This window comes from Embiotoca jacksoni, unplaced genomic scaffold (genome assembly GCF_022577435.1).
Source record: "Embiotoca jacksoni isolate LCO1_2020_lvr unplaced genomic scaffold, fEmbJac1.0.p SCAF_21, whole genome shotgun sequence".
Classification (NCBI taxonomy): domain Eukaryota; kingdom Metazoa; phylum Chordata; class Actinopteri; family Embiotocidae; genus Embiotoca; species Embiotoca jacksoni.
The window spans coordinates 10,081,345-10,104,941 of record NW_027185352.1 but is presented as its reverse complement, the minus strand read 5'-3'; the positions used below and the strand labels follow the sequence as shown (position 1 = coordinate 10,104,941).

Sequence of the window (23,597 nt, the reverse complement as noted above, 5' to 3'; positions counted from 1 at the left end):
GCGCTTTGGGCTCTGACTCAGCACATCCACACGGGCCTCAGAGGCGGCTGACTGTTTTATTACCTAATCCAGTTTAGGAGATGAATCCGGCCCGTAATCTAATATTCCCATAAACGATTCCCGCCATATACATGAATCTCTGACCTTAACCGCAGCTCGCAGGCCACAGCGATGAAAAGAACACCCGCGCGAGGATGCGTTCGTATGTCTCTTTTTCACTAATTGCTGCTCCGACTGAATTTATCTCTCCTATCTGCCAAATGGCTTGATATTTACAGCACCTAAGAACGGCAATTTAAAAGCAGCGAAAGGTTGCCACCCCCCCCCCCCCCCCACCTTCCTTGTTGCATGTTAAGATGAATTCTGATATGAAACGCTGCTTCTAATGTCAGCTTTCATCTTTCCAAGGTGTCCCCCCCCCCCCCCCCCTCTCTCTCTCTGTGTCTAATAGCGCCTGTCAGGCATGAACCAGGGCACAGCGCTGCTCTGTGGAACCAGTGTAATACCCAGCAGCACCTTGAACACGTCCGGCCAGTCACCGGGCTAACTGAGGTGAAAGCTCTGAGCAAAATCCCTCAGAGACAGTGTGTCATGTATTGTTTCATTTTTCCCCTTTTACCCGTTCTCATTTTTTTTTTCTCCCAGCTCATAATCCTAATATTTTACGCGAGCATATCCACAGAGCAGGATCTGTATTTACCCCGTGTCTACCGTGTTAAAGTAGCCCACCTGATACCACCATGACTTCACCCCCCCCCCCAAATCTATTCCCCCCCCCCCCTCCTCTTTTATTATTTGCATTAATCAAGACTCGCGTTCCCTCCCAACATTTCTCCCGATCGACTTTCTCAACCACATCAGACGACATCAGTTTATTATCCAAGTTTAATTCTGACATTTTAAGGCAACTCGGGCATACGGGGAATTACATATCAATAATGCAACTTGACCTCTTTGGAAACATCAGGATGAAACACGCTCTGAAAGCCAGCAATCCACTCCAATTTTTAGGGTCGCGAGAGAGAGGAAGATACGACGAAGCAGCTGCGGAACGGTTCGAATGGGTTCTTAAGTTCAGCGCACGAACACGAAGCATTGGGAGGATTTGCTGCTTCGCGTGACAAGTCACTTTTTCACAGCGCGGCAAAAACAAATAGGTTGAAAACGTGCGCCGAGCAACTGATTCGGTTTAATTTTGGGTAAATAAAACAGGATGAGGCGCGAGACAGGCCCAGCGTCGCACGGCCGCACGTACAACATTGTTCTTTTGTCCAGTGCTGAGATTTGAATGCTTCAAAAGTGATAAAGATCCCACAAGCGAGAGTGGCAGTTCGGCCTCATCGTTCGACTTTCCCATAACCAGCGGGGGTCGGTGAGTTCAAACCCCGCGACAGTCATTTTGTCCATCCTGTCAGAAAGGCTTTTCAGGATTGACGGAGCCTCCCCGCCGCTCACAAAGTTCAAGTTAGGGATGGCAGCGAAATCCTCTGAATACCGATAAGAGGCGAGGCAAGGATGCATATATATATATATACAGTCGACGCGTATGAAGAGTCAGACACCCAAAATCCATCTCTAAAGGCACTAAGTTAGAGATTAAATGGCCCACTGTAACAAAAGAAAATTTGAAAACCTTTCCAAAGAAAAATAATCAATATTTTGAAATATATATTTTGGTCTGCAATCAATGACAGAGACATCAAGGTAAGAAACAATTTAAAAAAAAAAAACTATTAAAAAAAAAAAAAAATATATATATATATCCCTTGGCCCTTTTTAATGATTTATTAAGACATCCTAATTATGCATCTGTGCTCTTTATTTACGCTGAAATCACTAGAATTCTTAAATTAAATTGTAAATGGTTAAATCAGCATAATGTCTCCCATCGTGCAAAACATAATTTTAGTCCTTGCTGACTTAAGGCCAAATATTTTACTGCTTTTCTCTAAAATGTGTCCATGTTTGTTTTGATAGTACAATGCATATAGACCTATAGTTGTTTGTAATATAAACATCTGGTACCCAGCAAACCTCCAGCTGTTAAAACAGACCCGAGTCCAATGGTACCTATGAGTGCACCAGTTTAATGCCTTGCCCGGTGTCCAACACAGCCGGTGGGAACCAGGCAAGTTGACACCTCCTGAAGCAGCGCAGACACATGCTACAGAACCAGAACAGGTTGAGGCCGCAGCACCAGTTGGACAGGTGCACCATGGGATATATAGCTTTGGGAAAGTGGGTCTTCCAATGCTTGGCTACGTCGCTTCCAGTGGGAAGGTGAAGCGTGTAGTCGCTCCAGCGTTTGGACACGCCGTAAGCGGCCGTCACGGTCCGTCCCCTTTCGGACCACTGGGTGTCGCTGGCCGGGTTGCAGTTGAACTCCACCCATTCGGAGGTGAAGTCCCCGAGCAAGGGGGCGTCTCCGGCCTCCGGGTCCACCCCGGCGGCCGACAGCTCGGCCCCCTGCACGGCCAAGTAGACGCCCTCCGCCCGGCGCACGTCCTTGACCCAGGGGAGGGAGTTCTCGGTGTCCAGGACGAGGATGAGGCGGGAACAGTGGCCGGCATTCTTCTCCTTCCACAGCTCCAGCAACTGGGCCAAGTGGAGACTCTCGCCTTCTGCAGCAGGGGAGGTTCGATAGCGAGAGGGAGACAGACAGGAAGAGGATTTAAGAAAGAAGAGGAGCGAGGGAGTTGAGGGCGCAACGAGAGAGGGAATCAAAAGGGGAAGAACAGCGAGCCAGCGTTCAAGTTTACGTCTCTTATGTTTTGTACGTTAAAAGGTTTGAACATTCAAAAAGCCAATCCGGTCAACCGCACTCCCTTTCAGAGTTATACGGCGGCGTTTATAGAGCCACTGCGGGCTCGGTGTCGCGTTCAAGGACGTTTTCAATGGGACGCGCGCTCGTTAATGGACACAGTAACTTTGCAGGTACCAAACCTGTCGACTCTCACTAACGGGACGGTCCCTCCGTTTAACTGCCGTCATCGCAGCCAGAAACATAGTCGCGCAAATCACATTAGGATGCCGTTGTTGTTTTTTTTTTTCTCCAGATGGCAGACCCGAAATACAGAGATCAGAGCTGCGCCACCAAATTATTTCCGCTGCTTCAAAATCATCCTTTATGACGGGGAAAACGCCGGGGTGAGCAGACGAGGGCTTTTTAATATTCGGAGAGGAACGAGCTTCGTCCGAACGTCTGCAAGAAGCCGATCGGGAGGGAATCCGACTTTATCGCCACGACATTTCATGTATCCACTGTGATCGACGCGGTACAGATGAACTGTACGTAAGTTTAGCGCTGGACAACGCTGCAGCACAAAGTCTTATTAACTGGAGGGATAAGAACAACAACAAAACAAAAACAAAAAAATAGGACTTGTAATCATTAACTATCCCAGATTTGGATTTCTGCCCAAACAAGCCCACTTTTTCAAAACGGTGTCCAATTGATCCACTGAGCAGCGACTGAAAACGACCCTTCGGGACGGCGAATCGGGGAAGTGATTATCTTTTCGGTGGGGATTTTTTTTTTTTTTTTTGTTACCTTGTTTGCAGCAGCACGCAGAGATAAATACGTCAAGTAATCTCGGAACAGAGGAGCCGGAGCTGACACGGCGTTAACCTACTGGGATTCTCATTTGGGGGTTTTCCGGGGGGCGGGGGAGAGGGGGGGAGGGGGGGAGGGGATGCTCGGCGTCGCAGCGGACCGTCTGTAACTTTCACAGAATCTGCCTCCGCCGGAACCCAAACTTCTGCGCCGAGTCATTCGCAGCGATTTGAACTCTTTGGGCTTGTTTGTCCGATCAGACAAAATCAGCCCGATCCACCGGGAGACGAGACTGGGGAAATGAAAGGAATGGAAATCGGACCGTAACGCAAACGAGTTCGCGGTCAAGATACAATATCTACCTAATGCAATCCGACAGAACAGCTCCGCAGTCTTTTCTGCTTTTCTGTTGAAGAGACAATGAGAGAGTTTGGATTAGAAAGCAATCCGCAGAGGAACGGAGCCTGCTCGCGTGAGGAGCTTTGTTATTAAATGAAATCTGAGCAAAAAACAAAACAAATGCTACTCATCAAAAGATTTGACCTCCCATTCAAGTCTTTTGCTAATTAGAGCCTGTTTAGATGTGATAACCACAAGCTGAAATCCAACTTATGATGCATCTGAAAGCGTTTTTGTGAAGACTGAAGGTGGCAAATTGAATCATTTTGATGTTTACAAAAACAACACGAAACGCCCGAGAACGCCAAAATAAATATATAAATATTTGTCCAACAAAAAGGAAAGAAGTTTGATGTAATGTGTTTTTTAGACATCTGCACCATAATGTTATCGTACAATAAGACAGCGGCTCCCAGCTGCGCTCGAGTAGCCGAAGCTGGACACTTCATTGCATTTCTATTTCAGAAACTCTTATCCACTTACTTTTAACAACGTGATTGATTTTTTTTTTTTTTTTTGTTACTTCCAGCTAGCCGCGTAGACTTCTGCTCACTTGCTAACAACTTTTCAGTCTCAATTCAGTCATCGAATCCCTTTAATAAGGAAACTCTACCGCTGGTCCAAATCCAGTTTGGAAGAAATAGGATCGCTTGTCTTTTCAAAGGATACGTGATTAAAGGAGTTTATTGGTCACGTATTTTATCGATATATTCTATCATGTAAAGCACTATAGAAGGTAAATTACATCGCCCGTAATTTAATGTTGGCTGAAATTGGCATAAAAATTGCTGGTGCAAGTTTAAAAGGTCCCGTATTTGAAACGTCTCAGGTGTTTTCTTTGCAGTCTCGATATCCATAAGGAAATATTGATGTGGTGTTGAGTACCGACAACCATCTCCCTATAGTATTATAACTCCCGTTTTAAGACTCTCTCTCTCTCCGGAGCTCCACCAAGGACAGGCTGTTTTGCGTCTACTTCTCTGATGCGTACCGATGTAAGTGGTCCCCTCTTCTGATTGGACGACACTTTTCTAAGCGACCCGCGCCGAGGACAGCGGTTTCTGTCGAGTCTTGTCGGTGCGCTGGCTCGGCACCGGAGCGACCGGGCCGGGCCGAGCCGAGGGCGGACAAACGTCCGAACGGCACGGTCGCCGAGCGCGCGGAGGTCGGGCGCATTTCTGTCGCCTGCTCAAAAGTGTTTTGAAAACGTTTTACAGTAGTTCGCTCTCACCGGCCAGAGCCCAGGACCCGGAGCCTTTGTGCGTGTGCCCGCTGTAGAAGACCAGGTAGGTGTCGTGACGCGGCCCGTCTGCCGTGCGGAGCTCCAGGAAGCTGCGCAGCTTGGTCTGCAGAGCCTCCAGGGTGACGCCGCTGGTGGAGTAGTCGCAGCCGAACGTCTGGATCATGTGGTGGGAGAAGAGGCGCTGCATGTCGTTCAGCATGCCGGTGGAGCGGAGGTTCAGCTGCCGCACCTGCTCAGGCGGCAGGAGGGTGGGCTGGCCACCGGCACTGGAGAGGGGAGAGAGGGAAGAAAGAGGCTGTGAGGGGAAACGCTTGGGAGCGTCATCTTTTCCATCTAGTCGGGGGCGGGGGGGGGGGGGGGGGGTGTATATATTCAAGTTGGGTGGCCTGTCAGAAGCGGCGGAGGAAGAGAGACACGAGGCACAAGCAAACAAGAGATGAATGAGTGAGTGGTTGATAGATTGACATTCGCCGGGGTGGAGTAGCTGTCTCCGTCGCCGCGGAGAGGGGAGAGAGTGACAAGAGGAGAGGACGGGGAGTCGGGGATCACTGCCGTAGGAAATGACACGAGCCTCAGGGATGAGATAAGGAATCGGGGACTATAAATGGATAGGAAGAAAAATGGGCAAAAAAAAAAAAAAAAAAAAGGTGGCGAGGAGCAAGATGACAAGAACGGAGGGAGGAAACCGAGGTTAAAGATATTTGAGGACAAAGTGATTTTATAAAAGTGTGGACGCATGTGGCACGAAGCCTTGCTCGATGGTAACACACACACACACCCACGCGCACACACAGAGCAAGTCAAGGCTACCAGCTATTTGATGCAGTCATACATTTCCTCTCTATCTCTGGGCTTGATGTTATTCATGGCCAAGCGGACGGCACAGTCATACTTCAGTCTTACCGACATCCGCATACATCGGGCATTATATTATCCCCCGTGCCCCCTCTGTGACCTCTGACCTCACCCTGACAAGCACAGGGGAACGTTGATCTCGTGCGGATGCCGTCGGGGTGATTTTTTTTTTGTTTTGTTTTTTTTTGTATTGGTCGACAGCTGTGGAGCATTCCTCAGGTGTGTCTCGTGTTCATTTAGGTTCCTACTTTTTTTTTTTTTTATATCCTTTTGGGGAGAATTAGACGAACCTTTTCCTTTCACTCTGGAAGTTGTGACAAAAACGTGTTTAACGTACGACGTCGAAGCCCGCTTACAACTACGTACTACACATCTGCAGAAAATGACACGGTCCAACCCGCGCAACACTTGGCAAGCTCGCCATTCCCCCCGGACCCATCTCATCTTTTTAGATCTCACGGCGCCCGGGGGAAGTGAAGGCTCGTAGTTTGAGATTCCGACCACATCGTCCCCCTGTGACACTCTCTCTTTCATCCTCAGAAGAAAACCCCTAAAACCCCGTTCTTTTCTCCACAGCTTTCAAAGGGCTCCACCCCTCTCCTCTTTTTTTTTTTTTTTTTCCGCAAATCCCTCCCTTTCCTTTGCTCCATCTGTCGCTTTTACCACCACCTTCCCTCGATGTTTACAACCTCAGTCCCCCCCCCCCCCCCCCTCTTGTGTTTTCTTCCTGTTGTTTACACCCTCCCCTTCTCACCCCTATCTCTCTAATCTCCACGAGGGGATCTTGTCATTGTGAGAACACGATCTGCGGCCATCAAACAGCCGATTATACGCCGCTGCATTCTCATCATGCTCCCAGTCCTCCCTATGGATCCTGCACGCCCAGCTTTGCATACAGAACGTCCGCGGCTCTAATAGGACACGGGACTGCATCCAAAATCATCTGGAGGGTTAGACGATAGTAATGCCGGCATCCCCTCCGAATGCTAAAGCTAACGATCAGCTAAAAGGTTCAGTACGCCCAGAGTAGTCATACTTGTGTATAATGGAGGCAAAACAAAACAAAAAAAGCTTTAAAAAGCCTGATTTCAGGACGGCCGAAGGGCTCTTCAATGTGGAAACACTGAGGGTTTGCTTCTGCTGCGTAGGAAGAGGGGACGTGTCGGCGTCTTCAAAACGAACCAAGCCATTTCAGAAAAAAAAAAAAAAAAAAATGCTTGGTCGGCTTGAGATGGGCACCCGGAGAGGCAGCGGCAGCAGCTAGTGGCTAACTGCTCCGGCTAAACAACTTGGTATGCCGCGGCGGGAGCGCGGCACGATCCCTTAAGGGCCCGAACATTAGCGGCATGTTTACGCATAGTTATTGGCCTATTTATTCCGGTCGGTTTTGTGCCAACAGAGGAGAGCGTTCGAAAGGAGCGATCGCGTTTACCAGCCCCGGCGACGCCGGGGCTCCGACACGAGGCAAAGCCACCGTTCGCTTATGTGGGTAAATGCTGCAATTTTGCACGTGTTGTGATTGGTTGATTATCTCAAACGGACCTGTGCCTAATTAGCAGGTAACGAGCTGCGGCCTCACCACGTTCACGAAGTGCGCGTTCTCGTGCTCGAGAACAAACGCGCACGTGCACAGGTGTTCTTGAAATAACGACTTGATTGATCATTTAGTCGACTGACAAGTGCAGCTGAAGCGAGAATTGATTTGACTGGTAGATTTATATTCACACGTCTCGGGTTGCTGCTGCTCTACTTGTGACTATTGCGGTGACTGTTCTGGTTTCGGGACTTCCGGCTGAACGAAAACAGCATCGGAAAGGTTGCACCTGGGGCGTCAAGTGTTTTTCCAATATAATATGCCATTTTATGGATCTAGCAATTCATAAAGAAAAAGAAAAAAAATCACACTGGCTATGACTATAACGACTACGTGCAGCTCAATTTGACAGAAAATTAAATGACATTTTTTTTTTTATGTCTTAATTTTGATTACTTTTTTTATTCAAATATTTGCACTTCTATTTTGTTGTTGTTGTTGTTGATTAAAGGGTGTTTCTGCATGTTGGCCTTTATTAGACAGTTAAGAGTGACAGGAGATGAGAAATTGATGACATATTAAAGATCCCCATCAGGACTTGAACCAGTGATGGTACAATTACAAGAGCAACATCTTTCATTTCTTATCCATTTCTTATTGCGAACGCATCATTTCTACGTTTCGAATTGTGGGGCACACAAAACACGTTTCTCCGGGCTGTGAAATTTGAGGCGGGCGTTACTTCACAACTATTTGATCAATATAAATGTCTCAACAGCCCGAAGCGATAATCAAGGAGTGCGATTCAAGAGTGCGTGTTTATCTGATGTCTGAACGCATCCCTTCTGTCTCCAGTACCTGCAGTAAGTGGTCGGTATGACCAGGGCGTAGCCGACGCAGGTTCCCCCCAGGCAGCTGCCCAGCTCGTGGAACAAGCCGTGGGCCAGAGACTCCAAAGGCAGCACCACCAGCAGAGCGCTGAGAAAGAGACCGTTGGAGCGCTGCGAGAAAGCAGAAGAACCACAGTCACTTTCATTCGCCGCGTACAGCCTGCGCCGAGGTAATCAGACTCGCATAATTGATGTTGACACTTGGCAAGACAGTTACACAATATGGGACTGACGCTGTGCTATTATCGAAGGACAAAACATGACGGGTCAGAACTAAATGGAGACACAATGCTGCGTGTGTGTGTGTGTGTGTGTGTGTGTGACAGAAGACTAAACATCCATCACAAGTATCAAAAACAATCATTTGTGTACGTGTGAGTAACCTTCAATCTGTTCAATATGATTCTTTCTTCTTGACGTCGACTTGATGTTTCTTTATTTTTAAGTTTAATCTCTAAATGACAGTTAAGACACGTACAAAATTGCACGATTGTACATACATTTATATAAACGCACGCACGCACACACACACACACACACACACACACACGAGAACGTTATGATGTAAAATCTGTTTGGCTTTTAGTGCATTCCCAATTTAACTTTTCAGAAAGTCCCTTTGATTTCATAGCATGGCATCGTTTCCCTGGATGAATACTGTATGGCTAAATCTAACTACATGTTTGCAGAATATATTGAACTGTTTCAAGTATGCCCAAGTAAAAAAAAAAAAAAAAAAAAGGTAAAATATTCATTTATTGAACTGTTAAATTGTATAATTCTTAAATTCATACTTATACTCTCCTCTATCTGAATAATAGTACTGTAAGCAGACAAATCATAATACATAAAGACCACTTTCAAAAGGTGGTGTTTATAATATAATGCAATCTCGTGGTGCTTCTCACAGGTTGAGATTTGATTTGCAGTAGTTAAGCCAAAGCTGTGGGAGTAGGAGGTTGTTCATGAGCAGCTCAACACTTCCCAGTAATGCCTTGAGAATATGCAAGTCACTCGTCCACAATTTCACGACGGCAATATTCTCCTTCTTCCGTCAATCCACACTTTCAAATGCAGAGATTTAGTACATACAACATAAAACATAACGTATGAGCAAATCTTTCTGGATGGCTTTTCAACACGAATTCTGCAATAGATTCAGAAAGCAGTAAAGCCAATTCCACCGCAAACTATGGCATTAAACATTTGAGTTAAAACAACAGCTCTCTGAATGCACTCGATGCTGAGAGGGCCTTGCATTGCACCGGTGTTGCTGTTATTGCGCGTCTGCGCATTAACGCTCCATGGATTTAACCGGTTGACCATATATTGCTGTATTTCATCAACTCAAGACAAATAAATAGCTGCAAAACATGAAAAAGCACACAGGAACTGAGCACTAACTTTCTCACACACAAACAGCTCCCGCTCTCTCGTGCCAATTTGCAACCGACATCAACAATGCGCAGATCTGAAATTAGGACTCAGGCCCGTGAGACTCTTACAAGGTAAACGTCTAATAAGGCTAAATAAGTTATTGCTGCTCTTTATGGAAGTAGATAGGGATATTAAAGTGCTAATTAAACTGGTTCCGCATGAGAGCAGAAGTGCTTCCGTTTGGGGAGCGACTACTAAACTGCACACTGCCGCTGGCATCTCTCTGCAGACTTTAGAACATGGGTGTACGATATGTTTGTCGAGGCTTCGTCGTGAAACTCAAAAGGGCTGCAGCTGTGAGACGATGAATCAGACTGGGACCCTCAGCGTCATCTGTGAGGGGTTCAATGAAACTCTTGACCTGCTGAATGCAGCCGAGAGCTTTCTCGTCAATATTACCGTGCAACATGATGATGCTCGCTGTGCTATTAGAAATAAATAAATTTAAAAAAAAACAACAACACGAAAGATGAATGAAATCCCTTTTTCTTAAGATACTTCGTAAACTTAGATATATATTTTGTGATTATGATGGATATTATTTCTGCCACAGGTTGAAGTGGTAGTGGTCTCTCGGGGGTCCTACCTGCCAGGACACAGCTCCCATTATGACCGTTGACAGCAGGCAAAAGAACACCAGGCGTTCGGAAATGAGGCAGAAGTGTCGGATGCCTCTGGAGGCCATGACCTGGTCCAGACTCCTGCGACTAGACCGCTGAGCCTGCCAGGCCTTCTGACACTCGCTCAGCTTGGTGTGGAAACCCCAAATTGTGATCAGCAAAATAACGTGGCAGATGGACCAGAAAAGGCCGAACAGGCAGAAGCCTGGGATCACCAGATACCACAGCTCCAGGTGGCCGAGCTACGTAAAGCGAGAGAAAAATGAAATGACACATCCTTAAAATATGAAATCACACTATGCAAACTCGCGTATCGTTATTTCAATTACACGTTCGTTCCGAGGCAAAACGTTTTTTTTTTTTTTAGACATGACTTGAGTTTTGACATGGTAAATCGTGTACCTTTAAGGCAGCCAGGACAAAGAAGGCGAGCTCAGTCAGACTCAGAGGAAACAAGGACAGCCGCCTCAACACTTTCCCCAGAGAGAGCATTGGCATCCAGCGCTCGGTGGGCCGCAACCCGCTGAAGTACACGTCCAACACAGGCTCGCACAGCAACCTGCCCATGTAGCAGCCCAAGGCGTAAGGGTTCGCTGCGATGCCCAGGGCCTGGAAAAACACGAGAGACGTAACCAAGGCAAAAGTGATGAGGTTGGGCAAAGCCAGGGGAGATTTCATCCTCAAGTCCACGACGAGAGCCCCGAGAGCCACCGCCAAGCCGATTATGGCCACCGACTTGTGGAAGAGCATAGTGGTGCTGGCGATGCCAAATCCCAGGAGCTCCAGAAACTCGGCCGACGTCAGCCAGGTGGGTTTGTAATAGATGGTGCTGCATATCCGCTCCGTTACAGCCCATATTGCTTTCATGGTCACACTGGCCAGGAGGAGATAGTTGGCGACCAGTTCTTTGACGTTCGAGTCCAGGGCGGGGCTGTTGAGGAAGCACAGCAGGCCGAGCAGAAACCCGAACCACAAGTGGAACAAGCTGAGGCTGGCTTTCTCCATGGCGAAGTAGTAATGGAGGATGCTGGCTATTCCCAGGACGACGAGGCCCAGGATGAAAATGACCAGAATCATGGGTTCGCTCGTCACGTCCCAGCGTACGTACATGCCGACGCACACCGCCACGAGGAGGGTGATGCCGGACAGGTAGCCCAGGAAACGCACGGACGTAAACATGTCCACCTCCTTCGGGCCGTCGACTTTGGGCTCCTCGTCCTCCTCGTCTCGATCCATGGCGGCGGTTCAAGTCAACTTGCAGCCGAAGCCCGCGGCCGTCGGTTTCCTCCAGTCGGCTTGTGCAGATTCGCAAACGGGAGGACTGTGCCTCTCCCAAAGTCAACCCCTGTGAACAATTCAAAAAGATCTGTTACTCAGGAAGTATCCACCCCGGTATCTAGTCATGCAGTCAGACCTTACATACAGCACCGTGCGAAAAGTTGGGCCACTTATATTATATATATTTTCTTAACAAAACAAAATAATAATTCTGTGACCTATTACATTTTAAAAGTCACCCTCCCAACACTGAGGAGGAAGCAATGTTGAGACAGCATTTCCCGCTCAGTATCGTCTGCCACACGAATAAGTACATATTTATTTAAGTCTAAAATTGATTTCTCTTCCTCGTTCTCAAACCACTTCTGTTGTTATTGTTAAGAGGAAGAAATAAAAAATAAAATAACGTTGCAGCATGATAAGTCTGGGCTTCTCGCAAAGTGATAAAGCAGCTAAAAAAAAAAAAACACAGTCAAGACAAAACGTATCGATTAGTTACTACCGCGTTAAAAAAAAACAAATAAATCAAAGTTAAATAGTGAGTCCGGCCCTGCAAGTCATTTTTTGTGACGATGTGGCAGCGTGGCCGGGAAAGTTCGCTAACTACCGTAGCTCTGCTCACTGGCTCGGTTACAGCCGGCCAAACCCGCTAACTTCCCCGTTTTTAAACTGTCAAAAGACGAAGCGGCAGTCTTTGCGCGGACGTTTTAGAGAGCAAAGTACTTTGCGACATACTTGTACGTCACGTCTGTAAATGTCAAAACGCTGCTTACATGTTGATTGTTTCGATGACAGCAGCTGTGCTTCCTGATTTCGTACTAAGGCGTCTCGGAAGGGTCTAAAGACACAAACATTCGCTTTTCAGGCTCCACACAAATCAGGCGTTGGAAAACTCAAAATAGCAGGTTATTATAAAACATGGTACTGCTTTAAATTATCAAGGCATTGAAAGAATTGAAAAAAAAATCAGTCCGGGAAAACAATACTGTAATTACTTTGGATAATTGTGTTGATTAAAACTGTGGAGGAAGGTGAATAATATGACATGAACCACACTATGAATTTATATTGATATTATTTTGGCCCAAATAGGATATTTATCTTTAAGTTTTCCCATTTCTATTCACTTTGTCATTTTGCAACTGCCCACGCCTAATACTGTCTAAATATTCAGTCACAAAGGCATTGTTCGAAAATATGTTTAATAAATCGTGTATATTTAATCACTGTATTTGTATCTGCTGTTTAGTGTACTGGGGTGGAAACTATTCCTCGGGCTTACTTCAGCTGTTGCAAAATCCAACTATAATGAGTAAGGAAATACAGACTATTGTCATCATTTGTCAGATTAAATACCTCAAATTTAATATGACATCAAACAATGGTGCAAGGCAAAATAAGTGAATGAATAAATAATGTGTGTTAAATACAACACACTTACAATTCTGCATAGCAGGGCAGTAACACTGGCATTTGTCACAGCAGCAAAGTCACAGGTGGAACTAATAACATTAATAAGGTCTCTGCTCTACTGAAGTGTCCCAATCAGACAGCACACAGAATTTCAGGGCCTAGAAATTTACACCTAAATGGAGAGCAGCAGTAAACAGATTTATTAATTACACCTGTGCTTTTTTTTTTTTTTTTTTTCTGTTATGACATATCAGAATGTGACAGATTGTGTGGCTGCTTATTGTAGAGACCCTTCAGCATCGTAAACTCTAAATACACATTGCAAAATCTCATCAAACTGAGTTTGGGTCTTTGTTTATTTTTGCTGGTTTTCCTTATTTATGGTTAAAAAAAAAAAACACCTCAGTTTTATTCAGGAAATGCAATATTTATGAATCAACATCTCAGGAATGAACACAAATTAATTCATGTCTGCTGTTGCATAACATGGTGCTAAATTTTGCCTGCGTGACTGAGAAAACTGTACAGTCTCAAATGTAGAGCTTAAATTCCCAGTAATTAGAGGCTTTAAATCAAATGTATCAAGGAGATCACTAGATCCTGAGCAACTCTCTAAAATGATCTGTGAAGTGAATGGAGTCAGTGTCCACATTCATAAAGTCCTTGTTTGTAACTGTTGTGGATTTCTTACTTTTACTTGCTTCAGTCCTGCAACTGGCACCACAAAAGTCTCTATCATAGACTTTTTAAACCAAGATAAACCCACTGGCTTCTAGGATAACAAGTATATTTAGTGCATTGATGAGAAGCCTGTTAAAAGCTTTATTTAGGATTTTCTACCAATGCAAAATTTATAGACTTAACGATCAGGGTAACATCAACCACTGCATGCATGTGTGTGCATTTGTAATACTTGTGTTTTTTTAGAGAGAGGGAGAGTGAGTGTGTGCATGCTGCTTTGATCAGATGTTGACAGAAGGCACGACTGGGAACACACTGGGATTTAGCCCTGCATGTCAAATTACACACGCGGCCCTATTTTCAATATGACTGAGAATAAGATGAAAACCCTAAAATGTACGACGGTCCATTTGTCCTCAGCAGGAATCTTTAAAATATAATTGGCCCGCAAAATGAATTGAAATCCATTGTGAATTGAGGATCATCTCTAAATAATACCTATTATGTGGAAGAATATAGATTTCTTGTTCAGAAAATCTCATTTCACATTACTGTGAGCAGAAAATGGTTCCAAAAGGATCTAAACTGCTCCATTAATATACATGAGCTCCCTTGCAGAACAGTACACGTGCTATACTGTAACATGTTTGCACCACCTGGACAACATGGCTTTTCTGTTGAGGTCTATACGTTTGCGTTGCTGTGACCGGGAGGCTGAATTATTTATCTCAATCCAATCCCTTTTACAACAAAGCAATAGGTGCACAACAGTCCTCTGACCTTTAGTAACTTGGACATCGAGTTTATTTGTTACAAAGACTTCAAGACTACAAGAGTATACTAGTGGTGCAACCATTTACGAGTAGTTGCAGCAAAAGACGGGGTCTATATATCCATTGAGATACAAGGAGCAGCTTTCCTCATGAAGATTAGACATCTACTTATAAAAGGAGGTTTCAGTCGATGATGACCAGGAGGTCATTAGAGCCTCTGTTAATTCCCTCCAAATCCATTTCTTTTCTGTATAAAGAATAAGATAAGTACTAAAATTAGGGAGTCACCACATTTATTTAATTACAGCTTTTCGTTCATGTATAATTAAAGAATCCGGTGATCAAATAATTCCCCAAAACTGTAGTGTGTGGGCAGGTCGGGTGTAATGAGCCTTTATCTAAAAGGGATAGCAATATTCCTGCACTTGCTCAAGTATGGTGCAGGTATGTTATGATCTCTTGAAAGTTAAAGTGCTGGAAGATCTTGAAAAACAGGTCCATGTGCAGGCAGGGAGGGAGAAAGAGAAAGTTACATTTAAAATAGGGAGGGTTAAATGAGGATAGGAGTGAGGAAGTGGGAGAGAGAGCAGAGGGATATAGGACACTAAAGGAGACAGGTTCATCTGAATTATGCAGGGGCTACCTTCATTCTAATGTCAGACACACCTTCACACCACCTGCATGTGTGTAGCTGCACAAGCCACCGGCACATACACACAAAAGCTGGTCTGAACCATATGAATAATAATTTACATTGGTATTCTAATAACAAGTCACTATTCAGAGGCTGTTTGCTACTACCATACGGATAAGGTACTTTTAAGGTTGAGGTGAGGGAAAGATTGTGATAGTGGTTAAAAAACAACATTCATGTTAGTTCTGAGATTGGATGTGAATTCTCAACTCCGGCATGAAGGTCGGACACGCTGCACATACCCACCATGCCTGACCTTGACACCCTTCGTTTTTTGCTTCATTACATAGAGGGCACGCCACTTCCTGTGCAGCCACTGGACGTTGGCATTGGAGGTAAATCGTGCGCTGCAGCATCATCATCCAAGTACAAATGCTCCTGGTTGAAAACATGAGCTGATGTGAGAAGCCTCAAAAGAGTAGAGGACAAAATTAAAAAAAAAAAAATCAATTTCTGCTCTTTGGTTCACTGGGGATTTTATTTGATCTAACAGGCTCTGTAATCATTGCTGTGCAAATGTCTGGGATGTAGGCGTCTCTGTATCCTTCATCTCGACAGTGTAGCGTCTGGTTAACGGGAATTGAAATAGAACGAATTTTACATAAAAAAAAAGTCAGCTTTAAATAGGTCATATAAGGTGCACTGGTTCACTGGCATCGCATCGCTGTCCACCTTCATACGCTCTAGCGCATTACACACATATCGGAGGGGGGGGAGCTCGGTCGCCAGGAGAGGTGTGTTCAATCAGAGTTTCATCTTCAGTGAAATCAATGTGTTGGAGCGCTGCACCCAAAGTGGATGTTAAGGGGAGGCAGACGGCATCAGAGGGCAAATCAAAAGCTGTTGGTGCTTAGTATATCCATCAAGGCTGAAATGAATTTTGGGAAGAGAGGGCTGTGACTCGCGTTCGAGGGAAAGAAATGGTTCGAGAGGTTGATGAGGGAGGTTAGAGGAATGTGCATAAGCAGCTTCCTCAGACTTGTTGACTTTTGTGTTGTCTTCAGGAGAAGAATATATTATTTCAAACAGATTCAAAGAAAAAGTTTCATTGGATTGTAGTGTCAAAGACGTACTATACTATGAAAAAATAATAATAAAAAAGGAGACGCTCCAAAATGCAGGACACATTTAGGAATTTTACAGTAATCTTCCTTCCTCCTTTCCTTCTCTCTCAGGAGGAATATACATTAGGGCCTGTGACTTTTTTTTCCCCCTGGCGAGACAGGAAGGATTGAACAGAGAGGATGTAAAAAAATAAATCCCCCTCTGCTGATTAATGCTGAAAGGAAGTGAAATCCACCTCTCACAGTCACTTCCTGCTCAAAAAGGCAAACCATCTTCACAGGACAAGGACAATGCTTCATCTGCCAAGGCGTTGTGTCATTTTCGCAGGGATCAATTCAAACCGCTATTACGTTCGCTTTTATCCCCTGTCAACATCACAGACGAGATGCCAGCACTGAAGATGAGAAGCACAGAGAAGACGTCCTTCGTGTCACAGTAACAGTAGTTGAGGAAACTGTGGATGAAGCAGGATTTCAAATGTAGAAATGTTTCTTTAATAAGAGGTTTCATAACTGAATCTCGATTGACATTTCTTGGCTTGATATTAGCTTGAACCTGGAAAGTGCACTGCTTCTCCATGAACTTAAACTTTGAATATAACCGGTTAAAGGCAATCAGACATTACCAATATAATGTAGTCCTTTGCCTGAGATCTCCAAGTGAAGCGGCAATGACTTTTTAATAACCCGACCTGTTCAATCCCACTGAGCTGTGACGATGAAAAGTCAGATTCATTAATCGTGCCAACGGGGGGAAAATTACAATTCAAATAATGAATCAGTTTGTGCCATTGTGACAAAAGCTGTGTGCTCATTTTAAAGTCAACTGTGCACCTCCACAGAATGGATTTTCACTCTGTGATCAACAGCGCTGATGATAATGGCATTGTTCATTAAACACACACGGTTTCACAAATGAGGGATTTGACTTCTATCTCTGTCGCTGAGCTTTAATGTGCTCGTCTTGTAATTGGCCTGGATTAGTCAGCGCTTTGTCAAGTGTGAACACAGTCCAGTTGCGCTCGCCTGCTCTCGGCAGATGGATCTGAGACAAAAGAATTTGGTCACTTGGTTTCCCTCTGCTCTGTTCCCACACCAGCAGAAAGTGGGCTTGTAGAGGAAAATATGGCAGCGAGTGGGGCAGTGTTCAGGAGTCTCGCTGTGCTTTCTCAGGTTTAACAAATCAGCATCTGTTGGCCACTCTGCCAGCCAAAAACCCACTGACTCCAACCTAGCACAGAGAGAGAGAGAGAGGAAGAGAGGAGGTTGTGAGAAAGGAAACAGAGAGGGAAACATAGCAGTGCTAAAAATTCAATTTGCCTGTACGTTGCCTGAATACTCCAATATATAATAATACCAGTGTTGAGGAGTAACAAGTTACATGTAAAGAAATTATACACTATAAATGTAATCAAAATCAGTTAGTTACTGAGACAAAATATATATGTAATTAAATTACAGTTACTATGTTGAAAATGTTTGTGATTATAAAGGGGTTACATCTGAATATATTATTTTTGGTAACAAGCTTACATCTGTATAATTCATGATGAATCTGCCTTTTTATTTTGTTTTGTTTTTTAAGCTCTAGTTCCACTTTTGTTATAATTTTCTTTGTTTATTTCATGTTTTTAAGAGCATGAAGGTATATTGTACGTCTGCACTACTACTACTACTACTGCTACTAAATAAGCTGCTCACAAATGTGAGTCCTGAGGCTAGACCTAATTAGACAAAGATATTTAAAGAGTCATTCAGGAACCAGTGTCAAACATTGTAAACAGTACTCAGCTCTTTTAATATTTCAGCATGAAGTCGACCTGAATGTAGACTTGGTTTAATGGAAACATGTTCCCGTCACCACAGTCAGTTGTGATCTACATACTTGTGATTTTGTTTCGGTGGTTGTGCTTTCAAATTAAAACATTGCCATCTTAATTCAATATTGAAGACAATTTAAATACCGTAGGGACTGTAGGGAGGTTTACAATGACTAGTTTGAATTCATTTTTAGGACTTCTTAGCTTCATTGCCCAGTTTAAAACATTTGTTAGAAAAGCTACCTTTCCAACACTGAATCATACTGAAGCACTGTACTTTTGGCCTCAGGGTGATTTTAAGTGGCCCGAATTATTTTTAGCCACAGTAGCAGCTCCAGCGATGGCAGTGATGGTTGCTCGCTCCACCACTTTGGTCCAGATTTAAAGTCAACAACTACTGGGTAGTTTCCCATGAAACTTTGTAAAGAGGCTCACTGTCCCCTGAGTATGACACCTTGCTTATCTTTTGTAGCACTAGCACAAGTTTGACATTTGTGGTTCATTTTTGTGAAATATTGAATGAATTGTGGTGAAAACAGCTGCATATATTTAAGGTCCCGCATTTTCATGCATTTCAAAGCAACTATAGACTATATGTAAAAGTGGACATAGCTTCTGGGTCTGACAAGTGAGTTCATAAAGTGTAATACCACCGAGGCCCGGTAGGGTTTGGCTCCAAAAAGGCTCTGGCTCCGTAGACTTTTATTCAACTTCTCTCATGAAATACAAAGTCAATACATTTTTTTCTTATGAGTTTTCTGGCAGGCCATCTGAATCCCATCGTGAGTTAGATATTAGGCCTCAAAAAGTGGTATGTTGTATGTATTGTCCTTGGGTTAGCTTGATAAGAGCCGCTGGCGTTGCTATAGATTTATAGTCTAGTTGGAATACAGCTGATTCTCAGACTAACCAAGCAGGCGAGCAGGTTAAGCCCCTGTGCTGCCCATGTCACACAAACAAAGATGAATTTAAGGTCAGCATTTGCAGTACCCATGAGCCCTTGCAGTTACTCCCCACACCAGTGTTTCACAAGCCTTCTCAGAAAGCGCTGTTTGTCCAATCATTTGAAGTGTGAAAACTGAGCAATTAACAACTCAAGTTCAGAGACAGAAAATCGACATTGAAGTGGGAACACCAAGGCAAGACTTGTTATGGTGTGAAGAGGGTGTTGTCATTTTCAGGAATGTTGATGAACACGATCACTGTCTGTGTCCAACCAGACCAAACCACCAGAGCACATACAGTAACCTGAAAAGACATAACCAAAAAGGGATATTTCTTACCAGAAATTGTTGGTCTTGAATGTGCAGAAGTAAATTTGTCACCCATAACCAGCGAAAACATTAGGGTTAGGACACCTTCTGTGCACGAGCGGATGATTCACTTCTTAGCGTGCGGCTTCCCAGAAGATACCTGCGCTACACATCACCGTCTCTCCGTCTCTTTCTATCCTACTCTCTCTCCCCTTCACTTATGTCACTCATGCCGTTTCTGTGTCACTCCTACTCGCGTCTGCATCGCGCTTTTCAAATCATTTGCTCGCTCCCTCCTTCTCTCTCTTTCTCTCTCTCTCTCTCTCTCCATCTTTAATACTGTTCACACAAACACGCATGCTTACACAACGTCAAGGTGAGTGAGTTAAGCACTTTCATGCGTCATTAGAGCAGCAATAACAGCGCAGACATGAGGAGAGACATGCCTGATAGGCCTGAAAATGCCATCTAAAATACATTTAGCTCAATAGATTATGATTGGGTAAATGTCATATAAGTATGTATGTGTGTACAGTATAACCCGATTTGTGATATGAGAAATAGCGCAGGGCTGTGGTAGTTCATTTGTGGACATAAATGAATAAAACTACATGGATCACACGTTTTAGTTGAAGCAGTGGTAACATTTGAATGATAGGAGCCTGTACGTGACCGAAATTTAAAGTCCAATACAAGAGACAGACTAATAACATGCACTGATTTATATTTAAAGTTATTTGGAATATTGAAAGTACTATTTTAAAGGACTGTGGAGCTCTGCAAAGTTTTTTTTGCTGTTGACGCACAGAATTTGTTCCCTTTTTCTCCAATGTTTTGCTTTGCTTAAGTGCTAATTTGTTATTTCATAAGCTTTATTCATAAACAAAATGTGCAACATGTCACACAAAATGGTTTATACTGTGTCATTCAATGTCCTTACCTGATAGGTTGGTTTGTAGACGTTGGTCAAAGCAGCCGCCCATCGCACTCCAAAAATGTGACTCTAAATATTGCTGGTCAGGGCGTCTTTGGTGTCCAATTGATTTGTTTGACCGTGCGATGTGAGACCCCTGTTTGTTATTGATACCCAAAGATTTAACATATTTCTCTGCCGACCGTCAAATTACTGATCAGACAGCCCAAAATCGCGTAGCGGAAGGTGCCTTTAAGACCACCAGCTGTCCAGTCAACTGTTCTCCCGTCACATGATGCTCTCCTGTTCACAAACATTCTGTATGAATTTAGGCTGAACAAATATGTTCAGTAATCTGTCATTACACATATTTAAGAGGAAAATTTGCATCTTTTCATGTAAATGTCTCATCAGTTTTGATAGTAAATATAGTCAACTGAAGCAAAACATTTCTCTGTAGATTTTCTTGGAAGCAGAAGCTAAATCTGTTGTTCTTCCAGCACCAGCACTGTCATTTGACTTGGTCAGTGATGTAGTCGGTGGCCAGGAAGAACTTCAGGCGAAATGAGCTGTCTGGTAGGAGACATGTCGCTGTAATACAGAAATTTCGGCATTGGGACATTTTCATTTGATGCTGTCGCCGATGTCAACCCAGAGAGAGTCCTGTACATTACTAAGAATGAGATATGCTGGAGACTATCTTGAGAATGCTCATGCTAAACTGGAAAATACAACTAAACTCAGCCAGGCAGATGACCATCGAGTGAGTATTTTTTTTCACTTAACGCCATGTTTTGGCGAGATCAGTGGGCGAGAGATGTAAAACATGGCAACGTTGGACAAATAGTTTTCCCAACTTTTTGTGTTATTTGTGTTTAAAAGAGCTGCTAATGTTACAGTATGTGATCAGTACTAACTGATGAATAACCACCTTCTTTACTGTTTTATAATCTCTGTAAACAATATCACCTGGCTGCTTATGGTTTTTTTTGTTGAGTCGGAAGACTTGGCAAAGGGAACTAAATAATTTGGGAGTTTGGTGTCGGAAGCTCATATGCAATGCATCCTGGTAGATGTAGGCACTGCCAGCATGGCTCCACTAGCAGGAAAACTCCGTTTACTGGTCAAAATAGACCCTTTGAAGAATTAATTTGACACCACTTACCATCAAGTGGACATCCAAATAAAAAACGAGGATTTTTTTTTTTTTCCCTTTAAGACACAATTACTGTTGTTAATTTCACCTTAAATTGTTCATTGGAATGACATTATTATGTATGCCTTAAATTTCCTAACTACACCTACATAAATCACGTAAAGCACATACATAGTCCTCTGCTGAAACATCAAGCCCATTCAAATTAGTCCTAACAAAAAAAAAAGTAAATGCAAAAACATTTTTTGCAGTTATTACTCAGACAAAAGGAATATAAAGGTTTGTATCTCTGAGGTAAACTAACACATATAACCAAACAAATGAGACAGCCATGGAGACATCAGTCCTGCACGGTCTGTGCATGCCCACACAGCCCTGACAAAAGGTTTAATTAAGCCACATAGGTTGAAAACACCTGTGTGGGTGAGCTAAGACTTTGACAAACAAACTATGACAGTGCCGCCTACAATTTCCGTTGTCAAAATTTTACAAAACTGAAATTGAAAATGGCATTTTGTATTTTAAGGCATGATCAGTCTTTACAATAGCATTGCCTTCATATGCTTTCAGAAAGATGGTTTCCTGTCACGTTGGTAGTATTTAATGTCAGCCCCAACTGACTGGAGAGTGTGACAATTATATTATGTGACTCACTTTCTCACACGGGTACAACACAGAAATGTAATATGTTGAAAGATCAATCTCTCATTTTAAAACGACAAGTAAAAGGTATTCAGTCAAGAGCCACAGCATTCATGATTATTATGTTCCATCAGCTTTTCCATCAGAATTCCTCTGACATTACGCCAAAAAAATTTGTTTTTAAAAGGCTCTGAATTCAACATGTGCTTTGCTTCAACATTGCAGCTGACGTGCCAGCAAGCAGTTACTTTTAAAAACAAGATTCATGTTAGCTGACTTATATCAAGGGAGTCAAGTCCACTTTTCTGAGTCTAAATATTCCAACACACGCATATAGTGCATTATTTTCCACTTTTTTTGTGGGAACTCATTATAAACATCAAGACCAAAATGCTTTCTGCTCCGCGTAGGCCGCCCTTACATCATGACGATTCAGAGGGAATACTAAATAAGGTAATTAGGCTTGGCAAAGGGCTAGCGAGTGTAATCATTTCATAAGAGGACTCATATTTTAAAATAGCCAAATTACTAGATGATGACTGATAAACTAGTCATCATTTCCAGAAAGACATCACTAGTTGGTAAACAAACAAGATTTTCATCATGCTCTTTCACTTTCCACCACTTTTTAATTTACTTGAATTGAGCTGTCAGTGCGGTTGTGATCATCATTTCTTATTGAACTGATATCTGTCAGTTGCATACAATCACGCAGTTACTAAATGCATAATATAAAGACCGCAAGCTTACATTTCGACCTTTGTGTCACCTCCTTTCCCTCCGAACTTCCCTACGTCACCAGCACATCATGAACTGCTCAGATGTGCTGTCAGAGCCATTTGAAGTGACACACAAAATTGTCCTGAGTCATTCTCTTTTCGAAGCTTTGAGTGGCATTAGAAAAGGGACGCTAATCACCAGAGACAGAGACAGAGACAGAGAGAGAGAGAGAGAGAGAGAGAGAGCGAGAGAGACAAAGAGGGCGGGAGCAACATGTCAAGCTGTCGCCACGGCAACCTTCTATCACAAAAACCTTCCCTGAACAGCTGTCGTGATCTTGCGTGATTAAGCATGTTTTTTTTTTAGTTATCGTGAGCTCTCAGCCCAATAACAAGAGGTGCAGGGAAGGAAAAAAAGAGGAGGAGGAGGAAGATGGAGAGTTGAGACAGACAAGAAGAAACATTTATGTGTGTTTGTGTGTGTCAATTTACAGATCACTACTCTTTGACAAGATTAGGAGAACCGTCAAAAGAGAAACAAGATTTTGGCTCAGTGTGTGTGTGTGTGTGTGTGTGTGTGTGTGTGTGTGTGTGTGTGTGTGTGTGTGTGTGTGTGTGTGTGTGTGTGTGTGTGTGTGTGTGTGTGTGTGTGTGTGTGTG

At 43.7% G+C, this 23,597-nt stretch overlaps 1 protein-coding gene across 3 annotated transcripts; it reads right to left on the bottom strand.

The window, feature by feature from the left end:
- Nucleotides 1-867: 867 nt before the first annotated feature.
- Nucleotides 868-19,810, bottom strand: tmem168a (transmembrane protein 168a). 3 transcript variants are annotated; one of them, XM_069156852.1, is made up of 8 exons: nucleotides 19,538-19,810; nucleotides 15,617-17,665; nucleotides 12,583-12,647; nucleotides 10,934-11,876; nucleotides 10,498-10,773; nucleotides 8,443-8,585; nucleotides 5,184-5,461; nucleotides 868-2,621 (listed from the first exon to the last, which is right to left on the bottom strand). In XM_069156852.1, exons 4-8 carry the CDS (start codon nucleotides 11,765-11,767, stop codon nucleotides 2,071-2,073), a joined length of 2,082 nt encoding a protein of 693 aa, XP_069012953.1. In that variant the 5' UTR covers nucleotides 11,768-11,876; nucleotides 12,583-12,647; nucleotides 15,617-17,665; nucleotides 19,538-19,810; the 3' UTR covers nucleotides 868-2,070. The 3 variants fall into 3 exon arrangements, with proteins under 3 accessions (XP_069012953.1, XP_069012954.1, XP_069012955.1); XM_069156853.1 differs by lacking the exon at nucleotides 12,583-12,647; XM_069156854.1 differs by lacking the exons at nucleotides 15,617-17,665; nucleotides 19,538-19,810 and having other exon boundaries at nucleotides 12,545-12,599.
- Nucleotides 19,811-23,597: the final 3,787 nt, after the last annotated feature.

Bases quoted from the DNA above. Each gene is read 5' to 3' on its own strand.
- tmem168a (XM_069156852.1), bottom strand. From the start codon at position 11,767: ATGGATCGAGACGAGGAGGACGAGGAGCCCAAAGTCGACGGCCCGAAG. The intron at 8,586-10,497 runs GTAGGACCCCCG...GCTTTCTCGCAG, and splicing joins TGGGAGCTGTGTCCTGGCAG to CGCTCCAACGGTCTCTTTCT. The intron at 2,622-5,183 runs GTGAGAGCGAAC...CCCCTGCTGCAG, and splicing joins CGGGTCCTGGGCTCTGGCCG to AAGGCGAGAGTCTCCACTTG.